Here is a 27,903-nt window from a genome sequence, read left to right as displayed (position 1 = left end):
TATTCAGTCTACTCTTAGCATAAAGGATAGTAGTGGGGTAAGTGGTAAATTTTATTGGGCGACCATCTATTCTCCTGAGCTAAGATTCGAACATTCAACTACCTTCTTAGTACAGCATCATACCAACTGAGAGGCATGCTTTGCTTTCATACTTGAAAACTAAAATCAAATAAAATAAAATATGACCATTTTCCTACTGTATTCGTTCACGGATGGATGAAGCTAGAAAAACATGTTGGAAGTATTTATGTCCAGCACTAAGCTGCTGCTATCGACTCTGCTGAGCAATGCTATTTTCATCCGAAATGTTGCGGAGCTCGAGTAATACTGATGTGTTGAAAAGTAAAGATGATACAGGCGATCAGCGGATGCCGCCTTGATCTGAAAAAGCACTTGATAGCAGAAAGCCTGCGTGTGAGCTTAACTGATGTGATGTGGGAAAAGTATAGAAGAATAAGACTTGAAAATGTGAATGTTGGAAGGAGAAGCAGTAAACAGCTAACCACAGCTTTTAGATCAGCCCGCCAACAACTTTCAAGTTTACACTTGAATAAACACTCGCAGTTTACCACCAAACAGCTATTCGGTATTATTAATTATTATTTCAAACATCAAAACAAATTCAGCCGACAAAGTCGAATCATCTGATTCAAAAAAAAATGTAAATAAGATTTCGAAGAGCATTCACGCATCAAAGCGTTCTGGTTTAAATAATTCTATCCTGGGCGGTGTAAATTAAGTTGTACAAATAAGTTCATTCAGTTTAGGGTAACTCCATAAACTAGTGACAAAATGCAGATAACAAAACGATAAATGATTCATCAGAGAAATCGCTCTATACTTATAGTATAAACATAGAGCGTAATGTTGCGTTCGAAAAGAATTATTTTAACTTTTCAAGTAATTTTTTCAACGAATGTGATGTGATTTTACGCGTTCAAATATGATATGTTTCACTTATCCAAAATTTTGGATAGGTGTGTATTTACTATAACAAAGAATCAAGCAATGGTTAATTATTCATCGGGAAAATCGTCACCAGCTTATTGATGCAATGAAGAAATACTTGTTATGTCATGTTGCGTTGATAACCGAAAACTATATATATATAACCGAAAAGTTGTTGTTATTTGTTTTCAATTTGTTAGTTGTTATTTATTTATTTGTATTATCTGATCTTTTTGATCATAATAAATTGGACGTGCTCCCAGTTGTTCTCGAGGTACGATGCTGGCCTAATAAGCACCAAGGCTTTGCTGTTTACAACTGGCATCGCAAAAAGTATTTCCCAGTTGCAAGAGTTTATCTTTAATTAGGTATGACATTTATCTTCAGAATAAATAAAAAAAAATTTTTGCTAAAAGTTTCATGTACGCGATATTTATACAAAATGAGTTCATCTGCAGCCGACGATTATATAGTTTTCACCTCTTTTCTCCCTTGCATAAGGTACAAGAAATATCATCGTATTTGTTTGATTATCAATCAGTTTGTGCCTTCTTGTATGTCTGAGTAATTACTTAACCCTCTAGTGTCTAAATTAATTTTTAGACGGACTTCGAAAAAATCACAATGAAGATTTTTAAAAAATAATTTAAGTTCTTATTGAAGCTTTAGCTTTTTAGAGGTTCAACTGAAGACTCTCTAAAGGCGGCACTGGGCACTAGAGGGTTAAGGCAATAATCTAGTAAATTAGTAACATGCTTAAATAGATGGTTTGGTTTACATTTGAAATTACCAAAGACAGTGTCAAGTAAAAACAACTTTGATTATTGCTATAATAGAATCGTTTTCTGCACCATTTACTGCATTGTTTATTATGTTGTGATAAAGATTTTGATTTAATTTGTTAAATTTATGTGAGGCGATAAAAAGCAATAATCGTAATTTAATTCAATTTCCCTCTTGCACGCCAAAACAAATATCCTGAACCAAATATGCCTCACGGATACTGGTTCTCCGTTTTACCACCATATAACGCATTACGTGAATGGATGGAACGCTGGTGTCCATGGAAAGTTCGTTGCCTGTCACTACCCATTTATGTTGCCTTCTCGATAGCACAGCTTGGCTAACTTTTCCAATGCTACTGTCTATACACAGCAGCCGATCGGATCCCGCGCTTGTTAGCGTAAGAACAAACCAACCCAAACCAAGTTCAAAATACTGGTACAATTTATTATCACAGTCATAATTTGATAATGTTTATAATGAAATAATCTCCGCTTTGACGACTATCTGTATCAGAACGAGCGATTTGCCGTGCGTTACGTCATAGTGAATCGCTCCAATCGTTCGACACAGTATGCCTCTATCAGTGTCAATTAACAGTCTGAGATGCGATCTAATCACAATGTTGGTCCGAGAGTTCAACAGCGCTAGAATTATAGATACGATATTTTGATATTTAACTATTTTGCCTAACGTATCGTTACCAATTATTCACGTGGAACTGTAGCACAGCACGGACATAGCAAGTAACTTCTCTTCCGATTAAGCTTTCCGTTTCCTTTCCGCATCTCTTCATTCATAGTATTCGGATATGATGTAATGATACAAATTTACAAATAAGCCAAAGCGCACATTTTTCCGGAAGGGAAACGATAGCTGCGAGCTACGTGCATTATTTCCTGTTCTCGCTAATATTTGATTGCAGTACACATAGTGCAGCGACACAGGTTTTGCTAACATTACAAACATCCACATGAGCTTACGAATATAACAGCATTTAAAAAAAAAGAATTTATAGCTTTTGTTCATTATGGTTTTGTGTGCCTCTCAAGTGGCCCCGAGACACGTATTATAAAATTCCAGAATAACTGGAAGCGCATTTGACATGTTCAATTATTCGAATAGCGGAATACCCGGATTTCGAAGCACTATGATTACCAAACATTCTGTTAAAATTTGCCTTTTTACGTCTCATATCCATTATACTAAATTATTGGATAATCTTCCAAACTTTTGGTATTTTATTCACAAAAATCACGATTATTATAAACCGAGGTGGCTTTGTTTACTTTTATGAATATGATTACTGAATAAAAAATACCGATCATTTTAAGGAATTGAGCAAGATTACCTCACACAATTGACGAAAACAGTGTATGTTCGTGAACGTAGACTTTAGATTTGAATTTTTCAGAATAAATATAAAAATTATCCACGCAGGGAGAATAGGGGCTCAAAACTTCCATGAATATGTCCACGTAGATTCTAGCTTACCCAATAGTCCAAAGTTGTATGCTAGGTGATGTCGTGAGTTGTTCCAATGCGCTAAAGATGAATTGTTAAAACCAGAGACAAAATTATTTTGCTGTTATTTATTGATAAAAACAAAAAACAAAATATTAGTTGGTACATCGAACGTTGTAGTTTTTAATACAAAAGTTAATTTAATGTGAAAGTTCAAGAAACTGATAAATATTCATCGAAAAGCGAGATCAGACATTAACGTCTATTTTTTAGGCTAGAAATAAAATTATTTTGCTGTGTATAGTAGAATAGAAGCCACTGGTATTCTGTTATTTATTGGTGAAAACAAACAAACAAAATATTAGTTGATACATGGAACGTTGTATTTTTGCCTTTCTTCTAGAAAGGTATAGCAATCACTGGCGAACTGAAGGTATTAAAGTGCTACAAAGGGCCAAATGGCATATATCACTAGACTCAGTTCGACGAGCTGAGCATTTTCTGTATGTGTGTGTGCAACTTTTCAATCTCACTCGATTTTTTCAGAGATGGCTGGACCAATTTTCATTAAATTGATTTTAAATGAAAGGTCTGTCCCATGAGATTCTGTTGAATTTCAATGTAATAGGAATTTTAGTTTGTATGCTATTTATCAAAATGTGAAAATCACGAAGGTTCATTATCTCGAAAACTACACAACCGATTTTAACAAAATTGGTTTTAAATGAGCGGCTTACCTAAAAACCCTTAACTTTTGAATTTTTTAAAGATTGGACATGTGGTTAAGTTATGAAAAGTTAGTTATGAGAGGGGGATTCGAGAAAATCTAACGTAAGATTGAAAAAATTAAAATACAAACAAAAACTTACAAAACTAAAAAAAAAATTAGTTGAACTATTTTTTGCTTAGAACTTAACAGTTGAACTAATTTTCGAAAAAAGTCTTTAGGTAATTTGTGGATGACGTTTAATCGAGTCTATACATAATCGAGTTCAACCCAAATATAAGTACGGTTCGACGTTTGATGTTTTGATTATACCACGATAAAAAAAACAATTCCGGTCATATATTTGAAACATATTTATTTCATGTTATTTGCATGTGTTAAATGTATGTTCATATGTGTTTGAATGTTATGTTTAAAATGTTTGGTATAGTTTCACTGCTGGCTGCTAAAAATGAGTTATGTAGAGTGATAAATAAACCCAGCAAATATTATCAAGCTGTATTATTTTCTGAAAATTGAAGTGGTCATGTAAATCTATTTAAAAAATAATAAGTTTGAATGAGAAAGGCTGGGTCTCACCGCCGCCATTTAGGTTTTTAATATAAAAATTAATTAATTATAGAATTTAAAGAAACTAATAGATATTCACCGAAAAGCGGGATCAGGCATTAACGTCAAGTTTCCCGAGCAGGAAAAAATATCATTATAACATCACAACCAGACATTGGAAATACACCTCATTTTGATCCTTATATGGTTGACATAGTTGGTAAAATAACAAAAAATAATACCAAAATATTGTTCATCCAAGACTATATGAATAACAAAGCTTGATATTTCAATAACAAACCAATAATTTGCATTAAATTCACGAAAATGACCGAGTCAGATATTTTCAACTTATTGAACACTGAATGCATAACTAAAAATATTATAAATAATCACTAACGAACAATTTTCGCTTAAAAACATACATTTAATGAGATATTTTAAAATCAACTCAAGTATCTTATTGGAAGCATAGCGAGATATGATATCAAAGTTTTATGATATTTTCATATGCATGTTTGAAACGTGAATATCTTTCGAATAACACGATAAGTCCTTATAGCTAAATATGTTATAGATGAGCTATTATTTTGTTATGCTCTCCTGCCGGTTTTTTTTTAAGCTGGGAAACAGTGATTTTCATAGGGACGACGCCTGTCATAATTAGTAACGCAACTAATTAGATTACTGTAAATAATTTTGTTGACATTTATATTGCTACTAGCTGACCCGGCAAACTTCGTCCCGCCTATTTTAGTGTTTAATTTAATAATTTTAAATATTTAAATTCATTAATTCCTTGCGATTTGTTTATATCGTTTGAAATGATTGGTTTTATTGGAATGACAACATCCTCGACTTTTGGCTTTTGTACATCACCTCTATTCCGGAAATATATTGAATGCATTTCAGTTATTTGCGTTGTTTTCCAGAGACTGAAAGTGGTCATCTTCGAATTCAAAATGGTGTCCAGGGTCCATGCTTGACTTCTATATATTATTTCGATTACGGAAATATCCATAGGTAGTAGTATTCGGTTATTTTCGGCTGTTTCCCAGAAATTGCCATTTTACAATTCAAACTGGTGTCTGAGGTCAATTTTTAGCAGCTTGCATCATTCTGGATCCGGTAATACACGTATTGGGTGGTATTTGATCACTTCAGGCTATTTTTCAGAAACCGTAAGTCGCCATCTTGGATTTTGAAATGGCATTTGGAGACAATTTCTGACCCCTGAGCGTCATTCTGGTTAAAGAAACACTCATATTGGGTGGTATTTTGTCATTTTTGGCTGTTTTCCAGACACCGGAAGTCGCCATCTTACAATTCAAAACGTTGTCTGAGGTCAATTTGTGGATTCAGTGCATCATAACAATCCCGGAAATACCCATATTGGGTGGTATTTGGTCATTTGCCGCTGTTTTTCAGAAATCGGAAGTCTCCATCTTGAATTTCAAAATGAAATGGCATTAGGAGCCAATTTTTGGCCTCTGCGTCAATCTGGTTGAAGAAACACTCATATTGGGTGGTACTTGGTCATTTTCGGCTGTTTTTCAGACACCGGAAGTCGCCATATCAGATTTCGAAATGGTATTTGGAGATATGCCAGAAGTAGGAAGCGTTTCGAAACATTGTGGACATGTTTGTTACACGAAAAACATTCACTTGCCAAATTTGGTTATATTTGCTTGATTGGTTCTCGAGCTGTGCGAAATTTGAGTTTCATTTGTATGGGACCCCTCCCTTGTAGAAGAGGGAGGCGTGTCAAATCATTATGGATATATTTGTTACCCCTAAAAACATCCACCTACCAAATTTGGTTCTATTTACTTGGTTAGTTCTCGGGATGTGCAGAAATTTGTGTTTCATTTGTATGGAACCCCTCCCTTCACGAAGAGAAAGGAGTGTCGAACCAATATGGACATAATTATTGCTCCTAAAAACATCCACATGCCAAATTTAATTCCGTTTGCTTGGTTAGTTTTTGAGATGTGCAGAAATTTGTGTTTCGTTTGTATGGGACCCCTTCTTTCCAGAAGAGGGAGGGGTCTCAAATCATCATCGGAACCTTCCCGGCCCCTAAAATCCCTACATACAAATTTTCACGTCGATCGGTTCGGACAGAAAGACAGACAGACAGACAGACAGATAGACAGACAGACAGACAGACAGACAGACAGACAGACAGACAGACAGACAGACAGACAGACAGACAGACAGACAGACAGACAGACAGACAGACAGACAGACAGACAGACAGACAGACAGACAGACAGACAGACAGACAGACAGACAGACAGACAGACAGACAGACAGACAGACAGACAGACAGACAGACAGACAGACAGACAGACAGACAGACAGACAGACAGACAGACAGACAGACAGACAGACAGACAGACAGACAGACAGACAGACAGACAGACAGACAGACAGACAGACAGACAGACAGACAGACAGACAGACAGACAGACAGACAGACAGACAGACAGACAGACAGACAGACAGACAGACAGACAGACAGACAGACAGACAGACAGACAGACAGACAGACAGACAGACAGACAGACAGACAGACAGACAGACAGACAGACAGACAGACAGACAGACAGACAGACAGACAGACAGACAGACAGACAGACAGACAGACAGACAGACAGACAGACAGACAGACAGACAGACAGACAGACAGACAGACAGACAGACAGACAGACAGACAGACAGACAGACAGACAGACAGACAGACAGACAGACAGACAGACAGACAGACAGACAGACAGACAGACAGACAGACAGACAGACAGACAGACAGACAGACAGACAGACAGACAGACAGACAGACAGACAGACAGACAGACAGACAGACAGACAGACAGACAGACAGACAGACAGACAGACAGACAGACAGACAGACAGACAGACAGACAGACAGACAGACAGACAGACAGACAGACAGACAGACAGACAGACAGACAGACAGACAGACAGACAGACAGACAGACAGACAGACAGACAGACAGACAGACAGACAGACAGACAGACAGACAGACAGACAGACAGACAGACAGACAGACAGACAGACAGACAGACAGACAGACAGACAGACAGACAGACAGACAGACAGACAGACAGACAGACAGACAGACAGACAGACAGACAGACAGACAGACAGACAGACAGACAGACAGACAGACAGACAGACAGACAGACAGACAGACAGACAGACAGACAGACAGACAGACAGACAGACAGACAGACAGACAGACAGACAGACAGACAGACAGACAGACAGACAGACAGACAGACAGACAGACAGACAGACAGACAGACAGACAGACAGACAGACAGACAGACAGACAGACAGACAGACAGACAGACAGACAGACAGACAGACAGACAGACAGACAGACAGACAGACAGACAGACAGACAGACAGACAGACAGACAGACAGACAGACAGACAGACAGACAGACAGACAGACAGACAGACAGACAGACAGACAGACAGACAGACAGACAGACAGACAGACAGACAGACAGACAGACAGACAGACAGACAGACAGACAGACAGACAGACAGACAGACAGACAGACAGACAGACAGACAGACAGACAGACAGACAGACAGACAGACAGACAGACAGACAGACAGACAGACAGACAGACAGACAGACAGACAGACAGACAGACAGACAGACAGACAGACAGACAGACAGACAGACAGACAGACAGACAGACAGACAGACAGACAGACAGACAGACAGACAGACAGACAGACAGACAGACAGACAGACAGACAGACAGACAGACAGACAGACAGACAGACAGACAGACAGACAGACAGACAGACAGACAGACAGACAGACAGACAGACAGACAGACAGACAGACAGACAGACAGACAGACAGACAGACAGACAGACAGACAGACAGACAGACAGACAGACAGACAGACAGACAGACAGACAGACAGACAGACAGACAGACAGACAGACAGACAGACAGACAGACAGACAGACAGACAGACAGACAGACAGACAGACAGACAGACAGACAGACAGACAGACAGACAGACAGACAGACAGACAGACAGACAGACAGACAGACAGACAGACAGACAGACAGACAGACAGACAGACAGACAGACAGACAGACAGACAGACAGACAGACAGACAGACAGACAGACAGACAGACAGACAGACAGACAGACAGACAGACAGACAGACAGACAGACAGACAGACAGACAGGAAACCGACAGAGGAAACCGAAGATTCAAAAATATCATGTGGCCCAAACGTAATGTGCACACCATACGAATTGCTTGAAGTTAATTACTTTAATATATCGACAATGATTAACGTTCTTTTCTTTCGTCTTCTGACATTAGCTACGATTGAACACATTTTTTAACATGATAGCAACGAATAAGGCATATAGAGCATTCGCATCAAGTGTAATGATTATCAATGTTTGCACTTTTGCAGGCTTGTTAGGACTTCTTTACGAGTTTCATATTAAAAAAAAATAAATTAAAATTCATAATTTTAAGATAAGCTTCTTAAGATTCTCGAAAAATTATAGAGGAAGTTTGCAATCAACAAGTAAATTAAAAAAAACACTTTAGAGATCTGCATCAACAAAGATGCAAAATGCTCAACAACAGCAAAACCACCACTTTAAACCACTCATGTTACTTTTTTTAGGTTATATCTTCACAAAGAACATTTTTGCTAAGAAAAAGGGTGTCTGTATATTACTTGATTTCGCAATTTTTTTCCTACCACCTGCCCAATTGGCGGGTTCACATTTTCACAAATAAACAAACTATTCATGAACTTTTTGAATTTAATTTTGAAGTAGAATACTTCTCTCAGGAAGTTCGGCTACATAGGGATGTGAAATAAAAATCTAAAACCGAAAAAAGTGAAAAATATGTCCAATTTCAAATGCTAATAATTCGGTTAATATTCGATGGATTTCCTTCGTTCTTGCAGCTATAGATTGGAAAATCTTCTAAGATTCTTCTCAAATGAAGATAATTGTAATTTTATAATTCAAACTATTGTCCTATTGAAAATAGTCAAGCCTTGTCAAAACGAAAAATTCGACCTCTGATTGGTCGTTATATGATTGCTTTCCAAGCACGATCGACTGAATCATATGCCTTGCAATTGAAAACATGCTATTAGGCCTATATAAGAGCCTGTTTCAGCCGAAGCCGCTCTCAACGTCAGCTTTGTGCAACACTGGCACAACTCAAAAATCATAGTTTGGAGAAAAACGCGTTTAAAAATTTGCGTCAAAAATTTATTTTTCGATTTTCAAGAAAACTTTAACCCTCTAGTGCCCAAGTTAATTTCTAGACGGGCTTCGGTGAAATCACTATGAAGCATTATAAACACTTTTTAAGTATTTATTGATGCTTTTTAGAGGTTTGACTGAAGCCCGCCAAATGGCGGCATTGGGCACTAGAGGGTTAAAGTTTAAGATTATCAATCCTCATTTAACACTTTTAGGTCTATTATGCACATATTATGAGCACGTTGTCCAAGTTAAAACCTTAGTTTTACTAACTTTATGGAGAAATTTCAATTTGTGCAGCAAAGGCACTTGTACTCATTTTTAGGGAATTTTGAAACGAGGTTTCGTGGGATGAAACTTAACTAGATTTCGCATCGTTTGCCATCAAAAACTCAAAAATGCAAAATTTTGAGTTGTACCAGTGTTGCACGAAGCCGACGATAATAGTTCTAGACAGCGACAACAGCAGTCCCCCCTTAGCAGCAGCAGTAGCAGTGCAGTGGATACCAGCGATAGCACTAGCACTAGTATGCCGTGTCAAATAAATGTTGTGTGTGTGAGCGCACTAGTTGCAGCGGCTTTCAGCATCGATAGCAGCTAGGCCTGCGGATGCAGGGACAGCGGATACCAATGGCAGCGTATAGCGGCCACAACTGTGGCATGGCTACGCATAGCGTAGCAGTTGCAGCGGGTATATCTGACCATGAAGCATTTATGCAATAATTGAATGAAAATTTCAATTACAGCAATCGGCCATTTTCAAGGCTACTATATGTTTTTGGAAGAGCATAATGAATGGTTATCAATAATCTGCAACTGAGGTTTGATGCTGCTGCAAATGCACAGCAGTGTGATGTTTTTTATGACTTGTTGATACTGTGCATAACAAGCGGTATATACGAAACAAATCCGATTTCAAACAGAAAAGTTCGGCACGTTCTGCTCACGATGCTGAGTCTGTTTTAGAAAATTCACAGCACTTTACTAACAACGATGTAACGTCTCGAAGAAGACAGTTAAAGTTTGACTTCACAGCAGAATTTCGATCTTCATACTCATGTCTACCATCGGCAATATCAAACACGCAACAATCTGTTTTCATGCGACACGGGGACGGGAACATTTTCTTCTTCCAAGCCGCACAACACGACACAATACATGTTATTTTTTTGCCTTAATGAGAGCTCTATCAGTCCGGCTCGACAGAATGTCCATAAGAAAACATTTTTGTACATCTGTGTTACGAAACTGAGGAAAAACTTAGGAACTGAAAATTAAGGCGGGGCTTATCAAACGATCGCTCTGAGCCAGAATGAATGAGATGTATTTTCGTACATTAGTATTACGACATACGAAATAAAATTTTTCGAACGTTGTAGAATGGTATAACTGGAAATAATTAAGTCACACCTATTTTTCGAGTTATATCATTCCACAACGTTCGAAAAATTTATTATGTCAGAGCGGATACCGCACGCTATCTGATCATGAAGCATTTATGCGATAATTGAATGAAAATTGCAATTGCAGCAATCAGCCTTTTTCAAAGCTACTAAATGTATTTGGAAGAGCATAATGAATGGTTATTAAAAATGACTGACATGCAAGCAGCCGGGTTATCTTTCTCGTAAAAATATTCTACTTCAACCTGCGGTCATGGCTTTGCACATAACTCTCTTGTGATTTTTTTCTTAAATCTGACCGTAAGGTGAAAGTTATAGAGTTTTTTCATCAGAATCAAAAATTTGCACATTGGAGGAGTTTTTTCCCTTGCCCCTTCTACCATTAGTTAGATATATTGTGGTATACTTCACGTTAATATATATGCGTTGTCAGTTCGTTCCATCTCTATGCGTATCAGTGACGGTCGCCCTAGAACTTTGCATTTCTCCCCAAGAAGGAATGCCCTCTTTGATAAAGTTTATTACCTTTGTTAGTTCAGCATTCCATACTTCGTTAGGCGTAAGGACACTTTTTCCAAAAATACGCTGTCTTTGCTGAGATAATGCGCCGCATTGGCACAGTAGGTGTTCCGAAGTTTCAACTTCAAAATTACAGAAGTGACATATGTCTTCTGTTAGTTTACCTATTTTTTTAACCCGTAAAGACCCGGGACGAAACTTGTTTTTTGAAAATGCTCGTTCTCAGCACTGGAACGGCCGATTAGGGGAAACTTGGAATTTTATTCAAGGGAAATAGTTGCCCTAAGTTTTGGTTAAGTTGCCACCCCTCTGGACCCCTCCCCGTTTCTGTGACACGCGAATATGTCTGTGTTTTTTTCTAATTTTTCAAACAGATTGAGCAAACACCGGGAATTTTCATACATATCAATTGATCCATGTATCAAATCATGTCAGGTAGATGAAATATGGTATGTTAGAGTGAATTTTGAAGTTTCTAAATTATTTTAATACAAAATCACAAAACTACGTAATTTTATAAAAATTCAAATAACAAAGCCGTTCTTCAAATTTTAAGCTCTACATTTTCGAGGTAAGGTCTCCTGGATCCATACGTGATGAAATATTTATTTTAGCATGCGAACATTTAAAAAAACGCGTTTAAATTCACTAAAGTACGTATTTTCATGGAAACCTGATTTTCTCAGCCTCCCACGGTAGTTTTCAACTTAGCTCTCCAATTTTCAAGCTCTATATTGCTAGAGTAACGTCTTGTGAATCCAAAGATGCTGAAAGATTTATTCTAGCACGCACAGATTTACAAATATACTTGAATTTTTTAACGATGAAATTATTTAATACGATCTTCAACATACAATAGAGTTTGTGCCAATTGTGGTTGCTGGGTAAAAGGATTTTGAATGTCAAATTTCGAGGTAAAAACTAACTTCTCTCCGCTGGGATAGGGTTAAGCTAATAAGTTCGTTTTTAACATAAAAAATATTTTAAGTATTGAAATTTGGAATGCGGTAAAATTAGGAAATTTGTCATTTTCTTTGTCATTTACCAGGTTTGTGTACATAGACCACTCTGTTCCGAAACGAATCGAGGATTCCAGTGAATATGAAGTCAGAGTGGTCTCTGTACATTGGTGAGATAAAATCACTTATTTCGCGGAGAAACTATTGATTTTTTGTAGTCCCATGTTTAACCACTTCATAACCTTCATAATAAAACATTTTGTTCGAAAGAACAAAACGGCCGGGGGGATAAAATTTGACGACGGCCGTTTGGTACGAAAACGATAATTTTTTCATCAACTTCTATTTAATCACTGGTGGCCGGTTTGAACCCGTCCGAGAAAAAAATAACCGTTTTTTTTTTCAATCAAATTCTATAATTGTAAAAACACAAATTCTATAAATCTAAAAAAAAAAATTGTGCAATTGTTAGAAAATCGGTTATCTGATATTCCACATATTGAACTCTATAGAACCTTTTGGAGTATAGTTGTCGTTTGTTGTATTTGCTTCCGTTTTCCATTAGTACTAATTTTTAGGGTGTCGGTCTTGCCCCCTTTTTCCTCAATCTAAAATGTGTGCCCAACAGATGCTGTGCATGATTGTCTAGCAACAGTCTTATATCCTATTTTGTGTGGTTCTCCTATCTTACGCACTTCATGCATTCCCTCGGTGGAGAGTATTGTTTGGTGACTGGCTTATTGTTGCACCACTCTCACTTCGTAGTGGGGTTTACTATAGATCATTGCACGATGACGTCAAAAAAAAAAGAAGACGAAAGAGATTTTACATTTGTTGCAGGTTTGTTTACATAGTGAAATTTTCGGCTCGAATAAAAATTCGGAGGTGTCTTGTTGAAAATTGCGTTTCCAAGAATAAACCAAAATATTACAGTAACGAATTCGCATAGGCGGAGAGTTTTCACATCTTTTTCGTACTCGTATCATTCATTACAACTCCTATCACTAAACAGTGAATGGAAAAAAATTCTAACACCTTGTAAACAAACCCGTGGGAATTGTCAGAAAATTGAGGTTATTTTTCGTGTGCAATTATTTATATTGGTGTGACATCTAAACGCCCCACCAGAGTTGTCGATGCTCTATTTTAAATTGGATCCTTCCAGTTTTTTTTGAGAGAATCAATCAAACAATTGATCACAAAATCATCCAGGTTTTGTTTTTTTGCCAGTTGTTTTCAGATTTTTTTATCAGCTCAAGTTCCCATTGTTTTTGTATCTATATTTACACTCGGTACAATGAAAATAAAAGAAAACCCATCTGAAGCAAAAGCAAGCAAAGCAAAAGCGGTGTAATATTAAGGAATCAGTTTTTTTTCAGTTTTATTTTCAACATTATGCCTGTTTATTCAAAAAAGTTATTGGCAACCCTGCGCGAGACTGGCGCCGCCAGTCTGTTGACGTCTGTAATAGCGGCAAAGTCGTGATGTGAAGGGTCCGTCATGAGAAATTTATTTTTGTTATGTTTATTGACATTAAGACAAGTCTTGCTTTTTTCAAAAATTTTTCAACACGGCAGTACATGTAGGTATGATAATGGAAACATGAATTAGCTGAAGATCTCTATATAAGAAAGATAGGATCACACCACTACATAAATCAATTAGTCTTTTGGTTTTGTGTAGTTCATATAGGGTATCGAACGTTTTCGTCAATGGTTTTCTTCGGCCCCCTTGTGCATAAGATTGCTGCAGAAAAACTGCCGAAGAAAACTGACGAAGACGTTCGAAATCCTAAATAATAAGAAATGATATTCTTGTCGGTTATGGCGTGTTCGAACTTATTACCCTTCCGCTGTACAAACGCTAATTGGATTCGAATCACGTGCCTTTTCTCTTACAGATGCAGAACGTGAAATTTGATAGTGTTTCGATTTCAGTTTTGCCACAAATATATCACTTTCCCAATATAACACGGTAAATGGTTTGGCATGGGGCAGCTACTTTGTGCAATGTAAATAATTTTGTAATATGACCCTACAAAAGCTTTAAATAGCGCAGCTTGTAATTATATCTATGCTTTTATTTCAAATCTCTGAGAACAGTGAAGCATATCGCTGCTGATTGATAAATATACTTGTGTTATTTACCGAATATACAATTTTGAATTTCATTGATATATGTTTGAAATAACTTTTCAGCCTATTAGAAATAGTCCACTTTAATTTTGAACAAGATCTCATATTACGTTAAGTAGTATAGTACACAGTAAGCAACAATTTCCATGATATCAATTCATCGAATTCATTTAAGCATTTAGAGGTAGATGAAAAAAACAAACAATAAATGAATCAATAAATTGAATATTATCGTGAACCGCGTTGAAATTGCGCCAGATAAGCATATGTTTTTATTCTTGAGCTTGTAATACAATTAACCATGAAATATCCATGAATGTTAACGTTACCTGGAGCTCCAGAATTTGAAATAACTATTGAAATGTTATTGTATACAGCAAAGTTTTTTTACACGGTTCCATTTTACAAAGTTTCCACGATTTTCCAAATAACGCGGTTTTTTGCACGATTTTTGTTCTTGCGTAAAACAATTACAGTAAGTAGCAGTTACAGTAACAAACTATAGTGGGGCGTTTTTTACACAGTTACATTTTTACACGATTTTTTTCACGACGTTTTTTCAAATAACGCGTTTTTTTACGTAATTTTTCCAAATAACGCGGGTTTTTTATACTTTTTTTTTTTTGCACGGTACCTAAAACTGTGTAAAAAAAACTTTACTGTAATTGTAATTTGATTATTCTTGAAAAAAAGTAAAGTTGGAAAAAACCACATTTTGTTACATTTCATCATCCTGAAATTTTCGTGGGGGGAAAGCTCATCAAAACTTCCGGTCCTCTCCGTAGCACATACTACGGAGAACCAGGTGAACACCCACCAATTACCTGTCGATCTTCCTAACTGGGAAACGTCTGCAAACTATCTCTTATAATGATATTTCGTCCACTGTATCACAAGCAATTGCGAAAAGATGGGCGATGGAGAGATATTGAGTGCATTGGACCCCCTGGGTTGCGCTAAACGATGAGAGCGAGAGTGGACGAACACGTATGACAACGGAAAGGTGTGCCGGGCAGCCATGTCCAAAGCACGCTCTGCACTGAGGGATATATTTGAAACACGAAACGGCGTGCTTAGCAATTGCCACTCAGTGTTGGTGTAAGACAGACGGCACGAAGGGCGAAACTTGAAACACCGAAGCCAGTGGCATTGTTATACGATCGTCACCTGTGCCTCAAGCTTCGGCAAACACCGGAAACGAGGGCTTTACTTTCGTGAAAGCACCGTAGCCGAATGTTTGAACTTCGTAGAAACACCTCGGTCGCTGCTATATGGCTCTGCTAGGCCTAATGCGAAGCGAAACATTTCCAAAAATACTCACATTGTTGATATTATTCTTTACGTGAGACCAGTATTTTCCGAAGCTAGATTCACCGGCGCCGGTGTTTGCCGAAGCTTAAGGCACCAGTGGCGATCATATAACACTGACACTGCAAAAACCATATAACACTGACACAGCAGAAACCATCCAATGAACGTATGGTTTTTGCTGGAGAACCATGGACAAATTAAGAAAAACGCGTATTTTCCGAAATATTAATAATTTTTCGAGCTTAAATTTAAAATAACTCGAAAACCGATGCCTTTAGAATGTTTACTATCAAGAACTTTTTGATTCAAAATAACTTTCTGCATCTTTAAAAATTATCAGAATACAAATATTTTGAAAAATGTTTACATTAGAATTTTCATAAAAAAATTAATCTACCATATTTTCCATTCCTCCATCCTGGACTTTTTTTTAAAAGTTGCGTATTAACGTCAAGTTTCTTTGAAAAAAAAAAATAAAAAAAATTCAACTCTTTTTTTTAAATTGAAATTTAATGTTTATTTTTAATTTTTTTTGGTCAAAAAAATTTTTTTTTGTACAGTGTATATTTTTTTTATGGTGCATTTTTAATTCCCTACAACTCATTTTCAGACAGTTTTTTATACAACCAACGGTTTCTGGGCTACAATGCTTCGAATAAAACCTGTGCCAAAAGGCATACGCCCTTTTAGAATGTAACTCATGGGTGTAAAAAATCTCTTCACCTGTGGAAAATGCTCAGTTTGCTAAGCCAAATACGTGTGCAAAGTTTCATTCAAATAAAAAATGGTCGATATTCGACCATCGGTCATTTCGCGCGATTCGTCTCTCTAGCGCGTATCCAAAGTAACGATGCTCATCGTTGCCTAGGATAACGGATAGGCTTAGTAGATTACCACTCAGCGAAAGCAGATGGGCAGGCAGCGGCCAGTCAGAGTGATAATCGATCAATTACAATTATAATTTCATCATCCTGAAATTTAAAAAAACAAATTTCAAGAAAGAATCAACTCTGTTGTGAACCAAAAATTGAGTGTTATTTTTTTAACCAGCGCGAAATAACTTGGAAATGAATGTTTTTAGAAAGAAAGTTAATCGCTTTATGCTTTTAGATTGAAAATGCATATCAAATGATTTGAATTCCTAACATAGGAATATTCAAAATAATGTTCATTGATTTTTTTTAAATCTAAACTTAGGTAAAAAAATATTTTCATTTCTCCATCTTGGACATTTTACCTAAAGCTTTGACTTCACGTTTCTTAAGGTGTACCCATTTTTTCACGTTACACAAATCATAAATAATAAAAATAATAATTTCTATTTAGTGAAAAGTTACATTCCCTTTGAAAGTATGATTGCTTGATCTGGTGAGTGAACATGTTAGTTTTATTATTATTGTATATTATTATGTTATTATTTGTAGATGCCGTTTTAGGTGAAACTGGAAATGGTTAGCAAATGGTGCTGATTTCGATGATGATAATGAACTTTGATTTGTTCAGGCTGACCAGATTTTCTTGGGATAAAAACGGGACAAATGGGTTCAAAAAACGGGACACATGATAAAATTGATTTTTGGAATTTTTCACCAACCAAAGCATACAAACAATTATTCATTGCTTTAATGAATTTGCCCGATCAATTGCGTCTTTTTCATCACTTCTTGATAAGGAATGTCCTTCCAGTTGTACGGTACTGTCAGGAAGGCACAAAACGTACCCAGAATATTAGAAAAATCCTGGCTGCTTGGAAACTTATTTCTCATTTAGGAAAATTTCAATGCAAAGTTTTATTTAAGATTTTTTCAAGGAGTATCCGAAAACGGTACAAAATGGCAGAAAAAGGAGCGGTGAAAAATAGTCGAAAAGACGGTACTATCCCGTTCAAAACGGTACGTCTGGTCAGCCTAGATTTTTTCGATTTTTAACTCTAAGCTAAAATGAAAAGTATACTTCTTGAAACAATTACACTAGAAAACTAGGTTCACTTCTGGCTGTTTGACAAAAAAACTTGTCTGTGGCGGTGCTCTTTACTTTTTCTCTTTACAATCATCAATGATTTGCATCAGTGTTACCAACGTTTCTTTACAACACATATAATAAGAGTTAAGATATAAATGAAGAAAATCACTACTTTGATAAGTTTATTAACATTGAATTGTATTGGAGAATATTCCAAAATTTTCTGTCAAGTATCCTTTAAAATCTTCGCACACATCGGCACAAGACTGATTTTTTGAAATATCGCTAATAATCTGTCACCGCGCTCAAGAAAAAGTTACTGAAAAGTATTGTAGTGCCTTTAGATACATTGTAGTATATGAAAGTGTAATAAAATACCAAGACCTAGCCGATAGCAGCGGTAGGCACAAAAAAGTAAGGATGAAGGGCTCTCATACGAATAAAACACGACTTTCTGCATAACTCTAGAACTAATCAAGCGAATGGAACCAAATTTAGAATGTGAGGATTTTTCGACACCCCTCCTTACGAAGCTCCTCCTCCCGATTCAAATTAGGACAAATAATGCATGGGGCTAAAATAAAATCTTGCACTAATGTTCAGAATCCGAAATCCTCCCTGACCCCCTGTGTTGGCGTAAACAATATCCCTGTCTTTATTTCCCTTAGTGTTTGAGCGGTTATTCGTCGGACATAGAAAAAACAGCCTGTTGTCGGACATAGACTTAACTGGCAACCCTATCTAAACTCGAAAGTGTCAGGCATAGGTCAGTTGCAAGTAATGATTAGTGAGCTAGAGTCGTTTTTTCCTCATCCATTCCCCCCAATTGAAAATTACTTATATGCGTAAGTAACTATATATTATATTAGCTAAATAAACAAACTTAAATGTAAAATCTCAAATACAGCTCACTAGGCAAAGAAGAACAATGTTGCGGAACATAGAAACATCTATCCAGCTCCAAATTTTAGCGCTAACGATAATTATCGATGAGTCGCAGGCGGCAGTTCATGTGGCACAAAGCATGCGAATTATTTCTTGCACTTGCAAAATATCATATAGTAGTTATCCAAAATAGTCAATTATTGTTCCCAATTCTCTACTGGCCCAATAAACTTCGGTAAAATTCACAAGTGAACAGACATTATCCTTGCGTTTGCAACCTCGCACCCCTGAAAAAAGTTATCAATAATTTATCGATAATATCGATAAGAGATTGGAAACAATCGATGTTATCGTTAACGCTTTTGCTCGATATTTCCCATCACTAAATGGCGGTTGAATTTGACATTTGATGTAGGTTGTCAAACTGCTAGTTCATTGAAAATTTCCATTGAACTGAAACTAGTTAAATGAATTTGACATATAATGGAGGTCGTCATACTACTAGTTCAATGGATTTTTCCATTGAACTAGTATTATTATATGTCAAATCCATACAACTAGTACCTGTTCAATGGAAATATCCAATGAACTATAGTTTGACAACCTACATTGAATGTCAAATCCATCCGCTATTACCGCTCGTGGAAAGGTGGATACACGTTGAAGACATTATTTGTAAGTACATTTATGTAAAAGTACACCTAAAATCAAATCATTAACATTACAGATCGAAGCATACTCCGATGAAACTAGGACTTTGACTCTGAGAGGTCCGAAACAATTTTCGTTCCAGAAACACCCTGCCTTTAGCGATGTTTATGCGATTGACGATATAGATTAGTGCCAATAAAAATCGATTTTTAGAATATCGTTTAGCGGTAAAGCTCAAAAGTTTTGCCTTCTCGAAAAAAGTTCCCATGCAAAATTTCTGCTCGATCGGACATCGGGAACACGAGCCTCAAAGCGGTCAAAATTTTACGAAAAATATTGATGGAAATAGCACAGGTAGTGGTGATACATCATAACTTTCTGGGCCTTAAAAAATAAAAATATAAAAAAATCAACTTTCGAATTGCGTTTAAAAGTTTCGTCTTCTTGAATAGAGTCTCCATGCCAAATTTCAGCTCGATCGAACATCGGGAACACGTGCTTCGAGGCACGTCAAAGTTTGTCTCCCAGCTTAAATAGTAAAAGGTACCAAAAGGTGCCAGTTGCCGATGATTCTTGTTCTCTGGTTATTCCGGCCAGAATTCCAGCCATTTTAGTACTTTCGCCTCCCCAGCTGGTCTCGAGGTACGATGCCGGCCTAACAAGCCAGTCATCGTAGGTTCGACTCTTGACTCGGGAGAGACTGTTAGTGTCAGTAGGATCGTAGCGCTAGCCCCGCAATTGTCCTGTACACTTAACGGTTGGCTGCGAAGTCTGTGTAAACAGAAGGTCAAGTTCCGAATCGGAATGTAGCACAAGGCTTTGCTTTTAGTACTTTTGCAGTAGCCATGCACTACTAACAGCCACCAGCATTACGGGTGAAACCTGGCACGAGATGACCGGTAGTATTTTATCTTCCCTCCTTTCAACAGCTAGCACCTAGCGTCCGTATGTCACTGGTACGGTTTTAGAATGAAAATGATGGGGTGAAATGTTCGAATGGTACCTTCTATATCAAGGTTTCGTCAGTTAGTTCGAAAGAGGGAGGAGTTAAGAAGAATATGGAATGGTAAGGAAAGTAAAAAGCCAACGGAAACAGAAAGATCCTCGAGTAAAACGCGGGTAATTTTTCAATAGTGTATCTCAAACAATAGGTTGTTTATGTTACATTAATTTAACCGTAAAAGAATTTCTGATCGATAGATGCCAAAACCTCGATAACCTAATTTTAAATGACTGAAATATAAGCGCTCAAAACCTGAACACTTTTTCCTGGTTTTCCTAGTTGATTTACTAGATTTTCAAATTCAGTTAACTAACTTCCAGATAGACGTAGTCCTACGTCAAAATTTTTTAAGTCCCAGAAACTCAATTTTTTTTTGTAAATTTTTTTTTCGAGTCAACACCAGATCTCGACGTTTCATGCATTTCTAAGACATTTTGCATCAAAAGAAAAATTTCGATATCGACGATTTCATGAACTACCTGTGCAAAATTCTCATCGGTCAAAAAGTTGTTTACTTTAACCACTTTGAGGCACGTGATCCCGATGCTCGATCGAGCTTAAATTTGGCATGGGGACTCTTTTCGAGAAGACGAAAGTTTTGATCCCTACCGCAAAACTAAATTCGAAGGTTGATTTTTTTATATACATAGGGTGTGGGACTAGTACGTCAGGGGTTTTCTACGTCATAATTTTTGCTTCATTGTAATGAGAAATATATTCCAAAGAAAACCCCTGCCGAAGTAGTCTCACACCCTATACAGTATTAGAAAATTTTCGAGCTTGGGGCCAATGGTATATATAATATACCGTTGGCCCCAAGCTCGAAAATTTTCTAAGACCCAGAAAGTTAATTTTTTAGAAAAAAAAATTTCGAGTTAACACCAAATCTCGACGTTTCATGCATTTCTAAGGCAAAAAAATTTTTGATATCGACAAAAAATTTTGATATCGACAATTTCATGTAAACTGTGTCACTACTTGTGCTTTTTTCATCGATATTTTTCGTGAAACTTTGGCCGCTTTGAGACACGTGTTCCCAATGTCCGATCGAGCTGAAATTTGGCATGAGGACTTTTTTCCCTACCGCTAAACGATATTCGAAGGTCAATTTCTTTTCATACATCCATTGGCACTCTAATGTAGATGCAATATCAACTTCATTGGCTTCATCCAATAGATTGACTCAGATCAAATAATTTCGAAATTAATTAGGATATCAGTTTTATTTCACTGACATGATTTTCATAGAGAATTGACATAGGTGACACTCAACATCAGTTTGAAGAGAGTAAGAATGAAATTGCAGTAGTATCATTTTCATTTTGCACTTTCGAAATTTTGCAACACTGACCTGGAGTATGGCCTTCAGGGGGTACGCAAAAAACAGTAATGGCGCTTTAAGTGAATTTTATTTTAATAATACTTTATTTGTTTTCAATCTCGCTCTTAAAACATGACTGTGTCAGTAAATGAACACGAATTAATCTACCAATTATACCTAGATTTTCTCATTCGAACGTATAGTTTGTTAAAAAAGATTTACACGAATACATGCTTCAATTTTAAGAAAAAAATTACACCATGATAATTTCTCCTAGATTCATATTTCTCTCTAAATAACAAATTATTGGTAGCCCACAGCCAACTATATCGAACTATTTAAACTTTACACTCATACACATACGAACATACAACATGACACATATGCATGCAAATAACATTTAAAGAAATTTGATTCAAATATATCACGCGAACATTTTTTTTTTAAATTATTTTTTGCTAGCTTTAGTCTGTACCTCTCAAATGATACATACATAATTAAATTTTGTTTCTTATAAATTCATTTCAATGATCTTATATGTGAGTATAAAATTCCTTAACACAGTTGATACTATTGATATTATTCCCTTCGTTTCTGAGGTAAATCCGTAGAATGGCCAAATATCATTCAATTGGGTTTTTGAAACCCAGAGGTCAGAATCCGACCTCAAACACCGTTTTAAATCCAGATGACTATTTCTGGTAGCCTGAACATATCCTAAAATGGCCGAAATCGACTCCAAATGCCATTTTAAAGGTTCCGGTTTGTGAAAAACAGCAATAAAGGGCAAACATTACCCAATGTGAGTTTTAGGAAACCGAGATGAGCAAAGGCCAGGAATCAACTCCATACTTCATTTTTAAATCCGAATTTGTGACTTCCGGCCTTCCGGTTTCTGGAAATCATCCTTAAATTGCCAAATACAACCCAATAAAGGTACACTAAAGTCGCTATACGTGCCGCGTGAAAAAACTGCGTAAATTCCGGAATCCGCGTAACCAGCTGGTCTCGAGGTATGATGCTTGCTTAACAAACCAGTCGTCGTAGGTTCGAGTCTCGGCTCGGGAGAGACTGTTAGTGTCAGTAGGATCGTAGCGCTAGCCCCGCAATTGTCCTGTACACTCAACAGTTGGCTGCGAAGTCTGTGTATAACAAACAGAAAGTCGAGTTCCGATACGGAATGTAGCACCAAGGCTTTGCTTTGCTTTTTATTAGATGCAATAATTCAAGTATGCGAAATTTGTCTTAATATTTGTGCTAAAGAAACAGTGAAATTATATAAATGACTCTTAATTTCGAGCACTTTAATACCTTTGAACCCTCCCAGCTGGTCTCGAGGTACGATGCTGGCCTAACAAGCTAGTCGTCGTAGGTTCGAGTCCCGGCTCGGGAGAGACTGTTAGTGTCAGTAGGATCGTAGCGCTAACCCCGCAATTGTCCTGTGCACTTAACAGTTGGATGCGAAGTCTGTGTACAATAAACAGAAGGTCGAGTTCCGATACGGAAAGTAGCACCAAGGCTTTGCTTTGCTAATACCTTTTATACCGAGCAACGCCGAGAACGTTCAAAAAGTACAACATCAAATTCAAATGATGTTGAGACTTCTGCGAGAACAAACTAAGCCACAATTCATTTGGAAAATATCACCAGGGGGTACGCTGCGAAAAAAAGGTTGAGAACCGCTGCTCTATATTTACCACTTAGATAAAGAATAGTTAGAATGACTTTCATATCACGAAAATCGAGGTCATAGCTTAATAAACGACGTATCGATCTTAGAGTTGTGGTTGATTTTGTTCCGATAACAATGGTTTAAAACTTTAACTCAGACACATAGCCTTCTCGGAGCCAACGTTTTTCGATAGTGTGTAGTCAAAAAAATATGACTGAAATGAAAATACTGCAATCTTTAGTGAAAATTATTTTGGATGATTATCAACCTAAAAATTACCAACGGTAGTCTCTCATCTGAGTTACGAAACTACGAAATAGTTATACACATTTGAAATCAAACAGTAGAAAATAATTTCAGAAACATCAATGCAATGTGTTATGCTAATTTAGAAAATTTGATTTCTTAAATTAAATCATCGTTATTGTTTCAATCATTGATATTATAAGTATGATATAGTTAGCAGTTATTATCAAACAGTAGTCGATAGATATGTCAGCAATTACTTCGTTATTTAAACACAGTTACCAAATTTAAATAACCACAATATCATAAGCCTACATGCGAAGAACATTAGTGTTTGTGAGTTTTCTCCTTATTCAACTGGTTTCTATGGTTGCAATACGGCAGATCTAAGACCTAGTAGGGGAAACTGCTACAACTGCAATTGAAATCACTTCATAATTTTTTGTTGATATGGGTGGCAAAATCACAATACCATGGCAAAGAGGTTAATAAAGAAGCAGGGCAGCGCATGCGAAATAATAGTTAATTTTATCTGCTTTTTGCTTCGCTGTTCCATTAGTTCAATGTTGCTTGTGACAACAGTTTTGTGTTATGTGGCTTTTTCGTTAATTGATTAAAGATGTTTAGCTATGTAAAAAAAAAGTACGACACATATACCGTTTAATTGGCTAAAAAATAAAAAAAAGCTTGATATACGAACAGTATTTTTTACCTAAACCTATTTTCAAGAACGCTGTGCTATAGCATAGAAATAGAATTAAGGTTGTTGAGTTTTTAATTAAATAACTCAATAAATCCTGAGCAGTATAGAGACAGATGAAAAGGGCTAAACATAGGGAATTTGATTCCATCAGTTCTCAGTTTTTGACCTAACGAAGAACAAAAACTGTGCACACCAATCTATTTAGCCAAGTAACCATGAACGCTGCGCGAATGGTAAAGCAGGAATAAACTGCTCAGGTTGAGAAAGGCAAGTGAAAAATGAAACGACTAACAAAAGAAACGTGTTTGTAAATAAGACAAAAGGGACGCCGTACGCAGCCATATTGGAAGTATTTTGCCAACAAAAACACCTTCGTTTTATATTTAAGTGCGAACTAGATCTATGTTTTTTTTTACTTTTTAAATAAAGGAATATCTAATTACATAACTCTTCTTCGATGCTCAATGCGTCCCTCGTATTATACAATAGCTTGAACTAAAATTCCATTCCTAATGACAATCGTTTTCAATCTCAAGTTCATTGAGACATACTTCTGGATTCATAATCTTTTATTCATATTGAGAACAAAGAACTTGTGACGTATTTGATTATTTATGAAAAAATTAATATGTTTATTATGCTATGTAATATATTTCGAATATATACGCGAATGCGGACGAAAATCACAAGTAATTACTTTTATGTATGCTAATTCTGGTAATCTATCCGACTGTAAATTATAATTTTTTATAAGATCAATTTTGTTTTGTATCAAAAACGTGATGCAATTGGCACATCAAATTGACTTACCTGTATCCTATCCTCTGGAAGATCTGTTTTTAATGAGAGCATTTCTCTGGCGTAAACGTCGGGATAGTGAGCTTCCTTGAAGGCTTTTTCTAATTCATCTAGTTGGTAACTGGTAAATATTGTTCGACTGAAACCAAAAACGGTAATTTATATAAATATAAAATCCAAACAAATAACATTGGTCTACCCGATCAGGAGAGCATAACTAAACAATTACAAAATTCTATCAACGGGAGATACAAATAACATATTTTGATACGATTTTGTATTTTCCCATTTGCTTTTGATAACAAAATTGAATCTGATGAGTTAGATTAACAAATACTGAACCGAAGGTGTTCTGAAACAAATTTAACAAATTTTTCGTCTCTATCATAACCTGTTGTTTATAACAAATGGTTGTAATTACCCGATCAGAAAGAAAAAACAAAAATGTAACAGAAGTTGTTATTTCGTAATGGGAAAAACCTTACAGGCTGTGTTTTCAATTTGGTCCCGTTAGGTGTTGAAATAACAGAAATTATAACAGAAATGATTCTACTAGTATCAAACATATATCGAAATTTGTTGCTTATGTATCAGCTTTCTAACAAAACAACATAGTTTATAGAACAGAATAATATTAACCGTTGTTAGAAATAACAGCTTTTGATAAAGACGAAAAATTTGTTAAACTTGCTTTAGTACAACTTCGTTTCAGGATTTGTAATTATAACTCATCCAGATTCAATTTTGTTACCAAAAGCATATGGGAAAATACTAAATCGCATCAAAATATGTTATTTGTATCTGCTGTTGATAGAATTTTGTAACGTTTTAGTTATGCGCTTCTGATCGGGTATACTGTTCTATGTGCTATTTAATTCTGTTAGAAAGCTGATACGCTAGTAACAAAGTTTGATATGGGTTTGATACTATTGGAATATTTTTTGTTATGATTTCTGTTATTTTAACACCTAACGGGGTCAAAATTAAAACACAACCTGAGAGGTTTTTCACATAACAAACTAACAGCCTCTGTTAAATTTTTGTTTTGTCCTTCTGATCGGGTAAACACGCGTACAAGGACTAGAAAAATATGAACGCAGCCTTAAATTGTTTGAATGTTTAAAATTGTAGTCTTATTAGCATAACGTTAAGCATCAACATTATAATGACAGTTTGACAAATATTTATCATTGATTTAAAAATATAAAAAATCTTCTTTTTTTTATCTAGACATAATGTCGAAGTGGCTCGTGCTGTTTTATTCAATCGTTACAGACTTCGCACTCTTCTTTTAGTACACAGGGCATTTTCGTGGCTAGTGCTACGATCCTACTGATACTAACAGTCTCTCCAAAGCCGGCGTTCGAACATACGACAAATTTACGCAGATTTTGTTTCCTTTTAAAAGAATTTCGGAACCTTACGGATTTGTTACGGAAATTACTGGATTTCTCAAAACGTTTGATTTTACGCGGTATGTTTTTATACAACCTGTTTCAAAAAGTTTTTTTTCAGAGTGATGAGTAAATTTCCAAAATCAAATGCACGATTATCGGCAGATTTTTTTACCTATCTACAACATGCACAATTGGCACAAACTTTTCAGCATAATAAAGATCTATCTTTCGTTGAACTGTTTTTAAAAGTTTTATTGCTGAAAAATTCAGGGGATGGTTGTATAGATGCCAGATATCTAGGGTAGGGAACATATTCTAAGCAGCTTTAGGAACCGCCTGTGTATTGAGTCGAAATACTCGAAATGTGATGGGTGAAATTCAAACAAAGGTATATCAATCTGTTTTCTATCTTTTTCTCTGTCAGAACTTGTTTTCAGATTGTAAAACTAAGTTAGCAAACTTTAACAATAATCAATTAAAGTTACCAATCGAGGGACACTATTCCAATCACCCCGAACCTGTTTTAAGCAGTTTCCATCTGTTTTGCAGGCGTTTTTTTTCAGCACCCAAAGTGGCTCCTGAATGGCTGCAATATAAGTCGGTTTGTTTTGAATTGTCATTTCTGTATGATATCCTTGTGGTTAACGATATTTCGTATATTCATAAGACAGCTAGACAATCAAAGATTTCGTTTCCATCATTGAAATTGTCGATATTGATCAAAATTCAGGAGTTTGAGGTCTGCTTTCTTCGACTGATTAAAATAGGCGCTACTGCTTAAGCCGTTCCCTACCCTATTATGAATTTTATTCCAATCCTGAAGAACGCACATTATGTTGGAATTGAATACATTTAGATTCAAGTCCGCTATAACATTCTATTTCATGTGTTTTCTATGCTTATTATTTCTATATACAGTATTAGATCTTATGTAATGTGTTTCAAGAAATTGTCAATTTGTTAGAATTGGGTTCATGTTAGAATTGGGTTCATAGTATTATTTAGTATAGTTTATGTATTAATATATGTATATCCATAATACAGGTATTCCTCATTATATATAGAATCATGTTTTTTTTGTAATAAATTTACCAGAAAAGTGACTTTTTCAATGTTTTTAATATAAATTACAATTTTAGAGTACGATTTAACAATTTTAGAGTAC

The 27,903-nt window shown here is 36.1% G+C and overlaps 1 protein-coding gene across 6 annotated transcripts in view; it reads right to left on the bottom strand.

Moving 5' to 3' along the window:
- LOC129721201 (visual system homeobox 1-like) overlaps positions 1-27,903 on the bottom strand; it is a 417,650-nt gene that overhangs the window by 122,068 nt on the left and 267,679 nt on the right. For all 6 annotated transcript variants that reach the window (XM_055673493.1, XM_055673491.1, XM_055673495.1 and 3 more), the window contains one exon: positions 25,354-25,480. In XM_055673493.1, the coding sequence (XP_055529468.1) occupies positions 25,354-25,480 (127 nt within the window). The remainder of the gene's footprint in view (positions 1-25,353; positions 25,481-27,903) is intronic.

This window comes from Wyeomyia smithii, chromosome 2 (genome assembly GCF_029784165.1).
Source record: "Wyeomyia smithii strain HCP4-BCI-WySm-NY-G18 chromosome 2, ASM2978416v1, whole genome shotgun sequence".
Lineage (NCBI taxonomy): Eukaryota > Metazoa > Arthropoda > Insecta > Diptera > Culicidae > Wyeomyia > Wyeomyia smithii.
Note: the sequence above shows the minus strand (reverse complement) of the source record. Positions and strands in the feature narration are given on the sequence as shown.